General features: G+C 31.6%; 2 protein-coding genes across 2 annotated transcripts; one reads left to right on the forward strand and one right to left on the reverse strand.

Moving 5' to 3' along the window:
- Positions 1–578: 578 nt before the first annotated feature.
- LOC126703495 (transcription factor MYB106-like) lies at positions 579–5,137 on the reverse strand. The gene is made up of 3 exons (XM_050402453.1): positions 4,885–5,137; positions 4,595–4,724; positions 579–1,481 (listed from the first exon to the last, which is right to left on the reverse strand). The coding sequence occupies exons 1-3, from the start codon at positions 5,015–5,017 to the stop codon at positions 725–727; spliced, it is 1,020 nt and encodes a 339-aa protein (XP_050258410.1). The 5' UTR covers positions 5,018–5,137; the 3' UTR covers positions 579–724.
- An 11,931-nt stretch (positions 5,138–17,068) lies between these two features.
- On the forward strand, positions 17,069–17,553 carry LOC126704150 (uncharacterized). Its single transcript, XM_050403177.1, has 2 exons — positions 17,069–17,115; positions 17,178–17,553. Exons 1-2 carry the CDS (start codon positions 17,069–17,071, stop codon positions 17,551–17,553), a joined length of 423 nt encoding a protein of 140 aa, XP_050259134.1.
- The last annotated feature ends 1,147 nt before the right edge of the window (positions 17,554–18,700 follow it).

An 18,700-nucleotide genomic window follows, 5' to 3' on the forward strand; every position in this document is an offset into this window, starting at 1 on the left:
CAGCTTTGGAATATCACGACACTGTTGGGCGATTTATAGGTCTAGTCCATATGTATACTTTTTTTTTCTTTTTTTTGGCTGAATATCCATATATATACTCTTGATAACTGTGTATTTAGCTGGCTTAGAAGATGAGGAAATACACTCTCCTTTGAACAAAAAGTAAAAGAAAGATACATTCAGTCATTCATGACAAGGGAGAGGATACATTACCCCTTTGAACAAGAAGTAAAAGAAGCGATATTCATAACTATTTAGGGTGAATTATTTAATCATTTAATCACTTATTTAATCAAATTTTTTTAATCACTTATTTTGATACTATGATATATTATCACTTAATCTAAATATTTATTAATAAATGAGCTAGTAATGCTAATCACAAACTTTTTCACAACAATTTTACAACTTGTTAAAATGAAAATTTTCAATTAGTTCTCATCGAGATTCACTACTTATATTACTCTTTTACTTACTAATAATTATTCACCGCATCATCAATTTGTAAAAAAGTTTATTATTCTTACTCTGAAAAAGACATAAGATAGGTTAACAACATTTCTAACTTAAACGGAGAAACAGAAATTCAGGAGTGGGGTTTAAAGCCTATAGCCTTGCATGGCTAAGGCAATTACTGACTACAGTACACTAGTCTAGTCCTAAACACTAGGTTCTCTTGCACATACAAATTAAAACACCGGTACTTGACAGTCCATATATATAATTAACTTATAAAATTAAGAATATTATTCCAATAATTCTTGGTCATTTCATGTACCTCACCATTGCCAGTACTAGTAGTACTTGTAATTGTGCTGAAGGTAGATAAACTATGCATATCAAGATTATTGAAAAGTAGATTATTTGCAATCCCTTCAATGAAATTCCCATCTTCATTATCAGAAGCTTGAATGGTACTAGGCACATCTCCAACATCAAGAGCCATATTGTGTTGCTGCGTGATGTATACTTCATTCATATGATCAGCACCTAAAACTCCATTAAAATCTGATGATGATACCACAGTTGACACTGCTGCTTGTGCACTGTTTGAGAAGCTCAATGTGGATGTCGGAGACTCAACATCACCACCATTGTCACCCAAACCAAGACCAAAAGAACCATTTTGAAGACTACCTTGTATGGAATTTAACATTAGGCTCTGCCATGTTTTTACTACGTCAAGGCAAAGTGGTGGTGCAAGTGCGTTAGTCGTATCACCTGGCTCATGTTGGCGTAGCTGTGACTCTTTAGCCAGTCTAGCTTCGGCCTGTAGACGAGCACTCTCCCACTGAGCCATGTGGCTAAGATTTAATGCGTTCTTAGGGTCACCATTTGGCGAGCCAAGGATGGTGCTTGTTGGCTTGTGAGTCTCTGGGTCAATACCCATCATGGCTAACCTTTTCTTTAGATGTGTGTTCCAGTAATTCTTGACCTCGTTGTCTGTTCTCTTTGGCAAGTGCGCAGTTATGGCAGACCACCTGGAGAAAAATAGTAGGAGTATACGTGAAACACATGCATGTACTACGTATCTATCTTCTTAGGGACTTTTCTTTTTCTTTTTAGAGAGAACCAAAAAAAAAAAAAAAAAAAAAACAATAGGAGGGGATGGGTAGCTAGATAGGTATCAACGTGCTTATTAGTGGGAATCAAGAGGACTCGAATCGAAGACCAAACTTGTTGGCCAAGGTCTATAGGCATTAGACCACCCTGCTGTGTTGGTATCTTAGAGCATCTTCAGTAAATTCATCAAATTTTTGTACTATTTAGAGAATGAACAGTGACTTTTACTTTTTATCTATCCACTTTTTTAAATACACTTTCCAAAAGATTCTCTATCTCATTTAAATATTATTTCTTTATTCATTATTTATTCTTTTTTTAACAATTACACATCTTCCAACTTTTTTTATTCAACACCTTATTATTATAATAGAAAAAAAAAATTGAAGAATGAACAGTAGCCCATCAGACTTGATGAGCTACTGTTCATGAGCCAAAAAAATTTTTGGGTATAGAGAATCCATTGGAGTGGCTTTTTTTGGTTTCATTCTCTATTATAGAGAATATTTTACTTTTGCATAGATCATTGGAGATGCTCTTATTAGAGACATACTATTTCGATATGGGTTGTCAGTGCTTATTTGTTGAAAATATTGAAAAAAAAAAAAAAGGTTTTATTATGTGGTGTCCAAAAAAATAAAAATAAAAACGAAATTTTGCCATTACAAAAAACACTTTTCAATTTATTTTGGAGTAAAATATTTTTAACTTGAAAATGTTGTCCATAGAAAGCGTTTTCAAACATTTTAAAGAAAAAATGTCTTCAAAATGTTTTGAAAACAATTTTTTAGTATTTGATTTGTATGAAAATTCACACAATTTCTCTTATATATATATTATAAGATAAAAATATTATTTACCGTTTTAAAATATTAATACAGAACAACAAAATCAACCTAAAAATTAATCTCCTATAAAAAAAAACCCTAAAATTAAGCACAATCAAAACAAAACTATTGAAAATTACACTAATAAGAAAAAGAAAAAAAGTGTATAGAAACCACAAAAAAATAAATAAATAAATAACAACTATTAATTTCTAAACTTACACATTCACATGCGCATAATTACAAACATTTGAAACTTCCAAAATAAAACTTGAAATTAACTTTTGTGTGACTTTCGAGTCATACCGTGATCATCTAGGAGGTTTCAGGGATCATTTGCAACCTTTTGATGGTTTCTAGGGGTAGTTTAGTTATTTTAGTAGTTTTATTGGAAATTTTAATTATATTAGATGCTTTGAAAGTGTATAGGTCATTTTAGAGCTTTTAGGCTTATTTTAATCATTTTATAGTATATATATTTCAGTTACTTAGAAGTTTTGAGAATTTTTTTATTTTTTTATTTTTTATTTCTCGAATTCAAAATTAAAGATCAAACTGAATTTAATACTACTCCACATGTCAAAATGAGTAAAAGAGGAAAGCTCATGATAGATCCAATACTAGAAAACCATGCGTCCTTTATAGTCATTTCCTAGGTTTTAACGGGCATTTTGAGTAATTTTGTGAGATTCTTGTCATTTTATAGGTTTCTGTTGGCTAGAAGATGAAAATGTTTTACGCCTTCAAATGTAAAACATTTTCAATCTCAAATATAAGATTTATTTGAGATTCATTTATTTTGTTGAAATTGAAATTTTTTTTACTGAAAATACTATAGATAAATGTAAAAGTTAACTGAAATAATATAGTGAGATCCATAAATAATACCAAAAAGTACAGTGAGACCCATAAATAGTAGTAAAAATAAGCTAAATAGTAAAATAAGTTGACAAAAATAATCTTGCCAAACATACACATAGTGTTTTTTATGATCATCAAAAAATAATTACCGTTGATTATATTTTTCAAAAGTCCTAAATACTTGAAAATGATATGAAGATGAGGAAAACATTTTTTAGAAAAAAAATTTACACAAAACAAATAGTACCTTAGTGCAAATAAATAAATAAAAGACAAAGACAAAGTCTCACTCTTTGGTCGCACGGGTTTTAGACAAATAAATTATTTATATATTTAAAATTTTAGATACAAAATTTTATATTCCCCCCTCCCCCCAAATTGAAAATTAGTCACTTCAGTAAACTAATCCAATGAATTTAAAATATTAAATAATTACTTGACTTATATGTTCAGTATTATAATGTGCTTGTTTGATGTTTGGGACCCAAAGTTATAAGTTTGAAATTTAAATGATACCATGCTACATTTCCACCTGAGTACTTGTTATTTTTTTGTCTGTGTATTTACTAGTCTTAATTTTCAACTTAATAAAACTAATTATTATTTTTAATAAGAATATTATAATGATAATAAATATGACTTTCAACTTTTGTGGTTAATACTATTATCTTTATAAAATAGTTGTATTTCTATTTACTTTTTCAGTTTTTATTGCAATTATGAACCAAGTATTTCCTGCCATGAATGTTATCAAAGTTAGGCTTCGCAAACAAAATAAAATATGTGCTAGTTCTAATATTTATACATTAATTTAGTTTTGAATTTTACTATATTTCTTATTTTTTATGGTTACAATTTTTTTATCTTTTATTTTAAAAGTTAAACCTTAATTTGACTTGAAAAAAGTCAATAAAATCAGGCTACAATGATTTCTTAAGAAAAAGTGCCTAAGATATATAAATACACCTTGTCTCAATTAGTTCATATCATATATTTACAATTATTCATTAAAAAAAGAACACAAAATACTAAAAAAAGGTTTAAAAAAAAAAAAAAAAAAGACATGTTACGTAAGTAACTTTGAGATGATAATGGCCTTCCATCCAAAGCAATAAGTTGTAAGTTTTACATGAGAATTATCTTCTAAAAAAATTAGAGGCAAGACTACAAGTCTACAAACCATCACCTCTCCTAAACCCCCCACAAAAATAAAAGTTCTTTTTTTCATTGAGTGTAATTCAAAAAAAAAAAAAAAGTAGCAAAGATATTAACATTTCTTATATTCAAAAAAAAAAAAAAAAAAAAAATGGAAGAAGAAGAAGAAAGGATTAACGTTTCTTTACTTGTTGCCTAGAAGAGCATGAAGTTGAATGATGGTTTTGTCTTCCTGTAAACTGAATCTTCCCCTCTTAATACCAGGTTTAAGGTAATTATTCCATCTCAGTCTGCAGCTCTTCCCACATCTTCGAAGACCTATAGGACAAGGAAAAAAAAAAACCATTAATCACATGCACAATAGTTCATACATCTAAAACGATTTTAGAAAATTCCAAATACTAGCTTTGACATTTCAGAGAAGGAACAAAAATAATAATAATGTAAAGGAGTTTAGCTATAAATGGTAAAAAATAACCAGCTTTTTTTGGTAAAGAACGCCAGCATCTATGGCCATGTTGTTGAATGTAGGTTAAGAGCTTCTGGTTTTCTTCAGGAGTCCACAGGCCTTTCTTCAAGCCATCTGCATCACAGTATGGAGTTCTTCCCATTCTGATATTAATGTAGCCAAACAGTGGCAACTGGCAAGAAAAGAAAACGGTACTGCTGAGAGACTTGTATGCGGAGAGAAGTTAGAAAGTAATGCTGGTAATGAATACTTGTTCGGAGTAAGGACGTATGAAAGTTCTCAGTGGTCACAATTAGTCAGTACTCAGTACCATATATATAGAAAAATAATAAAGAAAGCTGTCCGACAAAAATTCTCACAATATTTTTACTATTTCTTTTTTAATGATAAATTATAATTTACTTCTACGTGGTTTGACTAAAATTTAAGTTGTTTATCTGTAATTTAAAATTTAACACATTATCTATTAGAGGTTAGTTCAATTAGAATTCTTTAACCCACTTTTATTAAAAACATAACTAAATATATAATTTTGCTTAATTTTTATATCTCTTTTCTCAAAAACACAAAAATATAAAAATATAAGATCAAATAAGATAAAAAAATAATTCAACGGAATACTTATATCATGAAATTTCTAACTATTAATAGACAATTTAAATTTCGATCAAATCTTATATAGGTAATACTTTAAATTTTAAACCAATTTAAATTTCAACTATACCACAAACAAATAAGCGGTAAAAACTTGATATTTTGGATCACAATCTTGCTATAATTATTTTATATGGCATATTGGGACTGTTTTAGTGTTTTTCACCCACCAAAATTTGAAAAATAAGTCATAGTCGCAGATTTCGTGGGCTGTAAAAGACTCGAAGAAAAAAAGAAAAAAAAAGAAAAAAAAAAAAAGAGAGGGTGTTTTTACTTCGCAAAATTTGTATTTAAGCACGAAGGACCCTTTTTTTGGGGGGAGGAGCCTGACACGACCAGCGGGTAATTGCTAACATAGAGGGACCCAAAAAGTACGGCATAGGCTTTAAGGTTTTTATTTTTTGTTTTTTGGGACCGAAAGCCTCTGCTTTCGGCTGAGAAATTAAGGGACTGTTGGATAGCTTAGTTTGGACACATTTTTTAAGTATTTTAAATAATATTTCATATTTTTTTATTATATGTATATCAAAAATATTTAAATAATATTACTCCAATTTTCCTACCAAACACTTCCTAAAGACTTAGAATTGAGATAAGGGAGATTGGACGATGATATTATAGTTATCTAGAGTGAAATTAAAGGTTGAAAAAAACTATTTTTAATCTCAACTCTTAAATATGAAAAAAAAAAAAAAGTTAAAAAGTTAAAATAAAAAATAAATAAAAATGATAAAAATGTTTGTATATAAAGTGGAGTGAAATGCAAAGAGCGATCCAAATCCAGAAATTAATAGCTTATTTGGTACATATGTTTAAACAATAGTTTTCAGTTTTTTTGGAAATACGTGTGAGTGAAAAAGTGTGTGAAAATACGTGTAATATTGTTTAAAAATTGAAAACATGTGTTTAAATACATGTACTAAATGGCCCTAATTATGCTATTTCAATCGGTGCCAAGTGGTGGATTTGGATAAATGTTTTTAACAAGAAATTTGACAATTTTTTTTATATAGGTTGAATTGAAATTTTTTTACTAGTTCTTACTTGGAATTACTACTTATATCACTTTTTTATCTCCTACTATAATAATCTGTCATATTAATAAGTTTTAAATTTGTTGAGTTTATAGACTTTCTCTAATTAGATCTGATGCTATTGCATTGCACCATGCAATATTATCACCCATGTAAATGTAAAAGTAGATTAAAAAAAAAAAATTTGGGGGGAAAAAATAGCATTTTGATCCCAATATTTTGAAGTTAGTGTTAATTTGTTCTATACATTTTGTAACAATCAATTTAATCCATTTTATTTTCAGCTTGCAGTCAATTTAGTCCATACATTTTGGTAAAAGCGAAATTAATCCTTGTTATTTACTTATTTTCAACTTACAATTCATTTAATCCATGTTATTTCCGGTTTACATTTATTATGGGTCTAAATTTGGATTTTTTTTGGTTGTTGAGTTGATATGTCTTTATCTCATTATGTCATGGGCTAGCCTAGATTGGCTACCTACCAACCCACTTCCCCCAGAGAGAGAGAGAGAGAGAGAGAGAGAGAGAGAGAGAGAGAGAGAGAGAGAGAGAGAGAGAGAGAGAGAGAGAGAGAGAGAGAGAGAGAGAGAGAGAGAGAGAGCTGTATAATACAAGATCACTCTAACATTTGTATATATTTTTTGTAAAATTCATGACCAGATTCATAAAGTGGTAAAATTTTGTGTAACTTGATGTATAAGACTCTATTTTAGATTTTTAAACACTTTACAACACCGGATGTAAATGTTCTAATGTTAATGACTTAATGTGGTGAAAAAATAATATTTTTTTCGATAGTCGTTAAAGAATAACATTGATTTCCTTTTTTTTTTATTTAGTCAGTAAAAAGGTAGACATATAGTATATTTTGTAGTAGTACATCCAATATTAATTACTTGCCCTTCTAAGTATCCGTTTGGATACTACGTTTGCATCCAAGCAACAAAGTTTCGTCTTTTTTATTTTTTTTGAGAAGCACAATTTTTGCTTTTCTAGTGGATCCTGTGCATTGTTCATGAACCCACAAACCTCTTTTTTCAAGAAAAATTTTATTAAAAATGGGTTCTACGACACTATTCACACATTTAAAAATTATTTTGTTACAGTGTTTTCAATTTTCAGCAAAATAAGCGGTATCCAAACATACCCAAGAAGGCCGAAACTTCCTTGAGCACCAGCTTATTTTCTTTTTAATTTACCTAAAAAACTATGGAGCTTCAAAAAGTAGTGCACATAAGTTTTTGATCTGATAAACGGACGCTTTTAGGGCATTTGTTAATAGATCATTTTAGAAAAATTTTAATATTACTTTTATAGGAAAGATAAAAAACTGTCAAAAAAATCAATTGTTTTTTTGTTCTTTTTCTATCAAAAAATTTCTAAAATAAAATTCATAAACCAATACTCTCGGAGCATCTATTAACTTATTCCAATGATTTTTCATGCCCTACCTCTAACAAATTTAGTTCGCTGAACTAATTAAAATTTTCATCAATGTCTGAGTCTGAGAGTTGCCTTCTACTATGATGTTTCACACTCCTACTTCTCTAGCAAACTAAATGCCTGTTTTTATTGCTAGTTTGCTGCCGTGTGCTCTGTATCTTTTGCTTCTTGAGCACCAGTTCTTTTGCTCATTGATTTCTATGTAAGCAACGCTAGGTGAATTGGCAATTATGTCGAATTGACAGTTCAGAAACATTTAACATTTTTTGTCAAATGTAGAACACTTCAAATTACATATATTGTAGCAAAAATGACGTTGAATTAATGTGCTGTTCGTAGCAGAAATACCTGAAAATGGTCCATGTATGTACTTCTAACTAAACCTCATGTTATACGAAAAGGAAAAATGTTACATTTATAATATTTTGATTTTCACAACAAATTATAACTAGCAAGTTATTACTTGATGTTATTAGTGGGCTAAAACTTAATTTTACAATGAACCCCTGTTTAAAACCGATGATAATTTGTCGTATTGAATTTGTTATAACAGTACTTTATACGAAATGAGTACGTTATACGAAATGGGTATATGATGATATTATGATATGAATTCAAAAGCAACATGACCGGACAGAGGTAAGTACGAGTTGATAGTTCATAAATTTGCTTTAATTGGAGTAGTTGCACCGCTTTATTTATGGTACTATTAATTTTTAGAAAAATACAAAAAGAAAGAAAAAAAACAAAATGTTAAGTCTACTACATGTTCCCAACAAATTTTTAATGACATATTGTTACTAATAAATAAAAAAATGATTTTAATAATAAGTTCAAATTAGAACTAATAATAATTTATTATTAAAGATTTATTGTGAAAATACTATGGACGTAAAAAATCTTTTTCTTTTTTTTTTGGTTGAGAATATTAAGTATTTTTTGAGTTGTTCATTTGGATTGAGATGTATAGGATATTGTCATTATGCCATATAATGCATCATAAAGTAGTTGTTATGAGATTAAAGTAGTTCTTAGAGACATGAATTTAGCTTTGATGTACAAGTTGTATTATTTTACCGCATTATTTGGACTATACATCCAGATTCATACTACAATATAGGGTTAGTACATAATTAGCCTAAGGCTGATCACTTTCTCTATATATATCATTAGTGGGATAATTTAAATATAACAATTCCATATAGTGATGTAGCTGCTCTTGGACTGTTGAGTGGAACCACATTAAATCCTTTCTTCTTTTATCTCTAACTTAGGTGTGGAAGCTGACAGGATGACGATGATGACATTGATGAAGTCATCAAGATAGACTGGCGAGTGAACAACTTTGACAAAGTGTGGGGCGCGTGTGACGCGTGCGTGGTTCGACAGGCTGGAACTCCAATGTGCGCATGGTGGCTTGGTTGCTGGATTTCTAGGTTTTTCATATCGGAGGCCGAAGAGCACGTTTGTGTGGTATGTTCTATGATTCAAGGTTTGAAATTGCACAGATCTAAAAGGAAGAGGCACATCTTGCTTGAGAGAATTAGGGACGTGGCGGTGCTGAGAAAGTGATGAGGCAGTGACGAAGGCCACTGTGATAGGCATGTGAGGTCCTAATTTGGAGTCTTCAATCAAAGATTGAGATTGCAAGGCAAACGGTGGTTGTGAGAGAGTATCTGTGAATTTGAAGGCCGTGGATAAATTTGAGAGCAAGCTTGATAGGGATTAGAGACATATTTTGCTAGAAGCCAAGAATGATGTTTGGCTCTAATAACATGTTAAATATTAGCATTGATATACTATGTTGAATATGCTAGAACAGATGAGAAAACAAAAGTATAAATGAAGAATACAAGAACATGAGGGTTACGTGGTTTAAACTAACGGTTTACGTCCACGTAGAAAACATTTAAAGACTACATCTTTATTATATATATGAGAGTGTAGTATAAATTTTGTGTTACAATAAACTATAACATGAGTATATATAGTAGGCAAAATCCTAGACTAATTATACGGTAACTATGGTTAATAGACTTGTAGTATAAGTAGAAGACTTGTCTTGTATACAAGGTAAGATTAGGCTTGGATTTATTATATTGGGCTAATATATCTCTAACATATCTTAAAATATTTTTGTTAGATTACAGATTATTGGCTAAATTCATATTTGTTAGTATTATCAAAATTTTGTTAAGGTTGAGTTTAGATTAAAAGCTGCTTAAAGACGATAAGGTTTTGATATTCTTAGAGATCACGAGTTTGTGATCTTTTGCACTTATATTTATGACATTACAAATAATTGAGTAAAATTTAAAGTTCATCGGAAAAGTGAACATCTAAGGCATTAAAACGGACACAAATTTGACCCAAGTTAAATTTGAAATGAGTGAAATAGGACTACTAGTAAAAATTGGCATAACTATACTATCCTTGAAAGTTGGCTAGAAACTCACTAAGCAAAATTGTAGTAACATAGTCCTAAACACACTTATGGATCTCAAGTCTTAACTAGTAGTCTAGTACAAGACTCCCAATTAATCGACCTTTTAAAGTGTTTTTCTCTCACTATTTTTATTTTGTTGGTAATCTTTAAATATGTTTTTCCTTAACTAATTAACTCCAACTTAAATGATATTTCCTTCACTCAAATGGGTAGGTTAGTTTCAAAATTTAATGCTATTTCCTTCTCTCAAAATGGGTAGGTTAATTTCAAATTTTATTGATTGTGTGAGTAACTTAAACAACTAAAACAACAACTACCGTAATAATAACAACAACAACAACAACAACAGGAATTTTCAATTTAAACTCCAAATAGTTTCTTCATGAATGGAATTTAAGTATAGGACCCCAAGAGTAAAGGAACGTTAATGGCAGGAGCCTCCGATATCTATTCGAAAAAGACAACTAGTTCACCTCCTTTAATTACGTTAGGTTTATGCAGGCTCCTATCTTTTTATTTTCTACGTACGTTCAAGTATTTTGCTTTCTCAATTACTTTGTTCTGGACGAAACTTAACAGTTAACATGCTCTAGTACTCTACTGTTTAGGTTTTGTAGCCCATTATCCGTACTCTTCGATACAAGGAAGAATGTTTTCTTTTTAGAGTCCGTACGAGGAAGAATCTATTAATTTTATCAGAGTACTACCATTTTTTTTTTTTAAATGTAATCCTTATATTAATATGTCAAACTTTAAACACAAAACAAATTAGTAATTTGGAAATTATGTAAGAACAACTTTTCTTCCAAACCAATTTGGAGAAAAGTTCATTAAAGTTCATTTGACTTACTAGGCAATAACTCAGATAAGTATTAACATACACTTTTTGCTATGGATGTAGACTGTTAGATCAAACCACATTTAATTTTTACTTCATTTGTTATCTCTTTCTATCTTTTCTCTTACTCACTCTCTATATCAACCTGAATTCTAATACTAATAAATCTTTCTAGACTTTTTTTATACTTATCTTGAAATCTTTTTTGTCAAAGTTATAGATTGCTAGCAAAATTCATGTGTCAAAACAAAGTGTTGTTAATCAAATTTTGTTGGTGTTAATAAAATTTTGTAATTTTGAACCCCACCTTCCCCCCTCCGCCACTATTTATCAATAAAAATATAATTTTGCTAGGGTTGAGTTTAGGTCAAAAGTCACTCAAAGATGATGAGGTTATGATATGCTTAGTGATGATGAATTGTGATCTTTTGCACATTTATTTTAGACCATAACAAATCTCTTAGTAAAATTTATAATTTATTGGAAAAATAAACATTCGAGGCACTAAAACGGACAAAAATTTGACATGATTTAGATTTGAAATGAATGAAATATGACCACTTCAAATTAGCACAACAAGCACAATAATCAAAATTAGTGGACCTTTTAGTCAATACTTTGTGAGCCCTTTTGAAGTGTTTTTCTCTCGTTAATTTTTCTTCTTGTTTCTTAAATATTTAAGAGTCATGTTAATGAGTGCTCTTAAGGTATTGGTTAACAATCTAGTTAAAGAAAATTTTTATAGGAAAAGGAAAAAAAAATTAATATTTTAACAGCTTTTTTCATTTTCCATAAAAGTGATGTCAAAATTTTCCTAAAATGGATTATTAACCAATGCCCTAAGGGCACTTGTTAGCATTTTCCAATATTTAAATATGTTTTTCCTTCACCAATTAACTCTAACTTAAATGCTATCTATTTCCCCTAGAAATGGGTAGGTAAGTTTCAATTTTTTTTTTTCCTCTCGTTAATTTTTCTTGTTGTTTCTTTAATCTTTAAATATGTTTTTTCATCACCAATTAACTATAACTTAAATGCTATTTATTCCGCTCAGAAATGGGTAGCTTAGTTTCAAAATTCATATAGATTGTGTAACTTAAAAACAACAACCATTGGAATTTGCAATTTAAAGTTTAAACCCCAAATGGCTTAACAACCAATAATCAGTTAGGTTGTTGATTGAGTACAAGGTACGAATCACAATTACATCACAGGTTGATCACGAACAAAGATATTCAAAAAATATAACAAACACACATAGCGATGGGTATTTGTTCAAGACTCAGCAATTGCAGACTCATGCACTGTTCCTTTTTATGTGATCCGCTTCACAAACGATCACCATTAGCAGACCGATCAATCAGCCAATCCAAGAGCATGTTGAAGATTTGACATCGTCTATGTATTTTTAGTATTCAAAGTCCAACACATACAATAGGTGATCAAGTTGTTGAATCAAAATCATCTCATGGATATTAAATGGAACTTTTGAAAAACAATTGGAATTCTCTCTAAAGTTTTCTCTCAATTTTGCGTGAAATTATTCATTCCTACAAAGGAGTCCTTCATTCTCTCACATGAATGTGTGTCCCACCATATAGGTTCCCACACTTGTTGTGAGAAGAGGGAGGACTCCTCCTATAAGAATAAATAATTTCTCCAATTTTGCAATCATATTCCTCTTTTAAATTCATGTTTATATTTTGGATTTAATATATGGAAGGATTAGGGTTAAGTTAGCTACAAAATCAATCTAGAAAGGAAAATTTGTAACCTTCCATAATGGGGTTGCTCAAGTAAGCGTTGAGCAAGTGTACAATGAAACTTTTGCCAAAACTTCATTTTCGCTTGCCAAAACTTTTTGACATAGTGATTCCAAAGATCTCATGATATTCATGAGATCCTGAGTTTGAAACTTCTTGCCACCATCTTGGAACTATGTCAAAGGGATTCCTTTGCGAAAGGGCTCCAAGTACACAAACCCCATTCCCGCTTAAACTACAAAAGGAACTCGAACTACAAAACGAACCTCAATAGCCTTGCTACCTTTGCCCTACACTATCATGAGTCTGATACCACTTGTTGGGGAGATAAACACATTGGGAACTTTCCTTAAATAATTAATATAGCATATAGATACACACTTTAACCCAAAAGGTCTAAGCCCAATGAGTATGTGCACAATTATGTTATATTAACCACTCATTCTTCTCATCATTATTCAATATGAAACTTCACTCACACGTGTAACCCAACAACTACACATACCCCACGGGAATAATCATTTTAGGTTCTAAAGATTTAGGATTAAATGTTTAGAGTTCTAATTTGTATATGTTGGCAAACTGAGAACAAAAAAAACATGTGTAGAATAGGTGTTAGACATTGCTCAAAGTGTTTCAAGTCAAGACTCAAGAATATTCAAAGTGCAGGAAAAAGAAGTTATTTTCAATGAAGCTCGATCGATCGAAAATCACAAAAAAATAATTTATGTAGAATTTTAAATCAGGTCCAAGCCCACGAAAATGTTTAGGGTTTCAGTTTAACACTCCTTAGTATAAAAGGAAAACCCTAACTACGTTTTGAAGACTCTTGAAAGACTTGTGAGTTGCTCCTGTGAGATCTGAGAGGTTTTGTACTTTCAAACTCTACAAGTGTCTACCGGAAAGATCTACAATCAAGTATTGGTGGAATCTAGTTGTTGCAAGATCAACAAGAGGTGATTTGAAACCTTTGAGTGGGATCTCAAAGTCACAAACATGGGAGTTTGTGTTCTGCAAATCCAAGAGAGAAAGAGTCTGTGGATTTGGAACTTGCACGTGGTCGTATTAGTAAGTTACTACTAGAGGTAGTAATAGATTTACGGTTAAATCTTATTGTAAAACCTTCAATTCTTTTTTAGTGGATTTGCTTTACCTTGAAAATAGTTAGGTCAAATCATCCCCAGGTTTTTACCTTGAAACAGTTCGTTTCGTTGGTTTTCCTGGATGATCATATCGGTGTGTTCTTAACTTTTTCGCTGTTTGCATTATATAATCTTTCTCTGCTTAGCCTAGATCTCATAATTAACTTAAGTAATCACTTGACTAATATATTAGGTTAAACAATCTGCTTTAAGGGGTCTAAACAAACAAACAAATCAAATACTTGAAAAGATCTGAATACTCTTGTTTGTCAAAAAATAAAATGTAAGTACAATAGGATTTAGTTCCAGGAATAAATCTTCTATTTACACATTCACCCACAAAAACAAAAACAAAACAAAACAAAACAAAAAATAAAAATTTGACACAGAGGCAACTTATGTCAAATTTAATCAACAAAAAAGAAGGAAAAAAAAGTGAAGAAGTGTTCTCTTGTAGTGCCCTATCAAGATGCTGCAGAATATTTTTATTTTTATTTTTAAAAAGGAACAAATTCATCTTTGGAGCTCTCGAATCTACAATTATTCTTCATGAATTCCTAAATTTTTATCAAAAGAAGATAATACTGTAAGAGCATTTTTATCAAGTGTGTCAAATGCTAAATTTTTAGCATTTGACATATCAAACATAAAAAAACAAGGCTTATGAGGTGTTTCAAATGCTAAAAAGTTTTAGCATTTTTACAATACTTGCTACAGTACTATTCTAGTGATAGAATCATACTGTAGCATGTTGCAAAATTAAAAAACTATTTTTTATTCTCTCTTTCTCTCTTCTCTCTCCTGCCCCCCTTATTTTTTTCTTTTCTCTTTCTTCTCTCTTCTCTCACACGTACATTCACAGAGGCTGGCCATCTCTCTTTTCTTTTCGTTTTCTTTATTTCTCCTCTCTTCTCTCTGGGTTAAGATCGGCTTTTTAATTCTTCCCTCTTCTTTCACACTTGTGGAAAGCTTTTTTTATTTGGGTTTGACATCGGTGTTTCAAACGGTGTGGGGCTGGGATTGATGGCTTTTGTGGTGGTGTCCCTCACACCGGTGAAGCCACCATCAGTGGCCGCTGGCCTCTCTCTCTCTTCTTCTTCTTCTTTTTTTTTTTTTTTTTTTTTTTGTTTTTCCCTTCTTGTTTGTCTAATGATGTTTGTGTTTTGGTTTTGGGATGGATTTTGTGGTGGTTTTGATGTCTCAGGTGGTGGGTTCTTATGGTAGTGGTGGAGGGTTGTGGGGGTGATGGACGGTAGTGGTTAATTTGGTTTTTGTTTTTTTTTTGTTTTTTTAATATAGATGGGTTTTTTTATTATTATTTTAATGTGGTGTAATGTTAAAATGGAATATCTTATCTTTCTGTAGCTTATCCGGTTAAACAGTGAGTGATGCTAAGTCAAGGATATATTTTTCTCCAAATGTGGATAGGGATACTAGGGAGTCCCTTTGTGATATTCTGGGGTTTGCGTCAACACCGTATCTTGGTAAGTACCTTGGATTTCTGCTAAAACAACCAAGTTCTTCCTCTCATGATTATAACTTTATTTTGGATAGAGTGAAGCAAAAATTATCCGGGTGGAAGGCAAACTTTTTATCCTTGGCTGGTCATAGGGTACTCATTCAGTCATCACTGGCTGCCATTCCTTCGTACATTATGCAATGCTCTTACCTTCTGGGAAGGGTATTGGATGGGCTAGATAGAGTTAATAGAAACTTCCTTTGGGAGTCAACAGAATCAGCCAAGAAGATTCATTGGGTTGGTTGGGAAAAGGTGACAAAATCAAAGGAGGAAGGGGGATTGGGGCTGCAAACAGCCAAAGGTAGGAATGTTGCTCTCTTATCCAAGCTTAATTGGAGATTTCATACTGAAGGGGAGGCACCGTGGGTTAATGTTTTGAAGATGAAATATTGCAACAATCGAAGGAAAGCAGCTACAAATGCAAACAAACTTCCTTGCTCCTCAATATGGGCTGCTATGAAAAAAGGGGAGGGCATTTTCAAAGAGGGTTGTAGATGGTTGGTGACAAAAAATAGCAATTTAAATATTTGGCATAACAATTGGACGAATGGGGGACCCCTTAGAAAGTTGATCCAAGGACCTATTTCCCAAGAAGCCAATCGTTTGGAAATTAAAGATATTATGCTTGATGTGGGATGGGATTGGGAGAAATTAACATTTGATTTACCTGATGAAGTTAAGGGATTGATTTGTGCAATTCCCATTTCAACCTTAGGGGGTGGCGTGGACAAGTTGGCTTGGGCTGGGTCATCCAATGGGTCTTTTGATGTCAAAAGCGCATATGGGATTGCCATGGAGTCTTCTAATATTATTGCCTTTTCGGCTAGCTGGATTTGGAAGGTAGATTTGCTGCCAAAAGTTAGATTGTTTCTTTGGTTGTGTGCTCACAATAGTATTGGTGTCAAAGTTTGTCTAGGAAGAAGAGGAGTGGTTCAAGATGAAGTGTGCCCTGTTTGCTGCAATGGTGGTGAAACTATCTTGCACGCTTTGAGAGATTGCTCCCACCTGAAACGTGTATGGAACCAGCTAGGGGTCACGGCTTCTAATCATGAGTTTTGGCATGTTAATTTGTTGGAGTGGTTGTCACTGAATGTAAGGAATAATGATATGATGCATAGCTCGGGTTCCCCTTGGAAAATTGTGTTTCCTTTTGCGCTTTGGAGCATTTGGAAGAGTAGGAATGATATCGTTTTCAATAGGAAAGGCCAGAGTCAAAAATTGGTAATGGATATTGTATATCAAGCTAAGGAGTATCTTCACTGTGTGGCTGCACCAAGATTGCAAACCTGAAGAATCTTAAGGCGCATTCGGTGGGAGAGACCAAAGCAAGGGTGGAGGAAGTTGAACACAGATGGGGCTTGCAGTGAGCTTCACGGCTTGGCTGGTTGTGGGGGAGTGGTAAGGAATGAGGATGGGTAGTGGGTAATCGGTTTTAGCAAGCATATTGGGATCACTAGCAGCTTTGCTTCTGAGCTGTGGGGGCTGCGTGAGGGCCTTAAGCTATGTTGCTCCTTAAATATTCGCTGTCTTGAAATTGAGATGGATGCCAAGTCCATTGTTGAGGTGCTTCAGAATGCTGATTATGTTAACAACGCTTTTTCTCCTATTATAGATGAATGTAGGCAACTGATTACTCAGTTCCACCATGTTTGTATTAAGCATTGCTTCCAGCAAGCCAATCAATGTGCTGATGGCTTAGCTAGGATGAGTTGTAGGATGAATGCTGAGTTCCTTATTTATGATAGTCCGCCTGTGGACATTTTAGAAATATTTGAGGGAGACCTCAATGGGATGTATTTCAATAGGATATGTCCTAAACCTTGCATTGGTGTTTAGTTTTAATGTTATCGTCTTTTCATAAATAAATAAATAAATAATGTAAAATAATAAAGTAGGTTTTTAATGTGTTAAAATAACTCTCTCTCTCTTTTTTTTTTTTTTTTTTTTTTTAGAAGAGTGGATGATAATGCTCTAATAAATTCTCCTTCTCCATTAATGAAATTTAAGTAAGGGCACGTTTGGTAGACTATAATAGACACTGTAATGTAATAGATATTCCTATGATATAACTATTCGATTGTTTGGTTGTTTTTATATTACAATGAATGGTTATATCTTATGAATAGCTATTCTTCAAAATGAGGAATAACCATTCCTTATCAAAAGTACTGAATATCTATTCCTTTACCTTATATAATAACTTTTTTAAAAAATTTCCCGAAAAGCTATTAGTTGCGACATCTTCAAAAGGAAAGGAAATAAATTTTCCTTCTTGTTAATTATTAACTCTATTTTGAACACCTTAAAATAAATGTATTTTAGGAAATTTGACTTAAAAATGATTTAATTACACTTTATTTTTATATTTTACTAAATTGTAGATGCATATTTAGAATTCTATTTCTAAATGGTCACCAAACTAATGAATAGTAATACTTATTACATTCCAACTTAATGCATTTCTTGTAATACTAATTATTTCTATTCCTATGTAATAATCATTACAGCTCTAAGGGACCCGAGGCTCGTTAATGTTATGTTAAGGTCCCATGCTATTTATGCGAAAAAGATAACTGCATCTCCCCCTCATATCTAGTTTATGTCATATCTTTTTATTTGGGAACATGTTTTTACCTCATTGATTTTTTTTTTTTTTTTTTTGATAAGTACCTCATTGATTTTGTATCTACGAAACTTAACATATTTAATCCGGTCAATAAATGCGACCAAAAGTCTTGTACGGGGAAGAGTACAATCATTTCATAAGTAATGGTAGATGTATTTTAGTCCAAAGTTGTGTTATCTCAACTGTCACTTTTTCGTGTCTCTAAATAAGACGTTGAGGATCCCCTCCTGTATTGTATTTATTGAATTATCAACAAAAAAGAAGAATTATTACAAATATATTATGTAAACCTAATGAAAATTAATGTGTCAAACTTTAAACACAAACCAATTAATTAGTAATTTAGAAATTATGCGT

This window comes from Quercus robur, chromosome 10, assembly GCF_932294415.1.
Source record: "Quercus robur chromosome 10, dhQueRobu3.1, whole genome shotgun sequence".
Taxonomy (NCBI): domain Eukaryota; kingdom Viridiplantae; phylum Streptophyta; class Magnoliopsida; order Fagales; family Fagaceae; genus Quercus; species Quercus robur.

Excerpts from the sequence above, each read along its gene's own strand:
- LOC126703495 (XM_050402453.1), bottom strand. The coding sequence starts at position 5,017 with ATGGGAAGAACTCCATACTGTGATGCAGATGGCTTGAAGAAAGGCCTG. Across the intron at positions 4,725-4,884 it reads TTCTTTACCAAAAAAAGCTG|GTCTTCGAAGATGTGGGAAG; the intron begins GTTATTTTTTAC and ends CTTGTCCTATAG. Across the intron at positions 1,482-4,594 it reads CATGCTCTTCTAGGCAACAA|GTGGTCTGCCATAACTGCGC; the intron begins GTAAAGAAACGT and ends ATTTTTCTCCAG.
- LOC126704150 (XM_050403177.1), top strand. The coding sequence starts at position 17,069 with ATGGGGCTTGCAGTGAGCTTCACGGCTTGGCTGGTTGTGGGGGAGTG. Across the intron at positions 17,116-17,177 it reads TGGCTGGTTGTGGGGGAGTG|CTTTGCTTCTGAGCTGTGGG; the intron begins GTAAGGAATGAG and ends GATCACTAGCAG.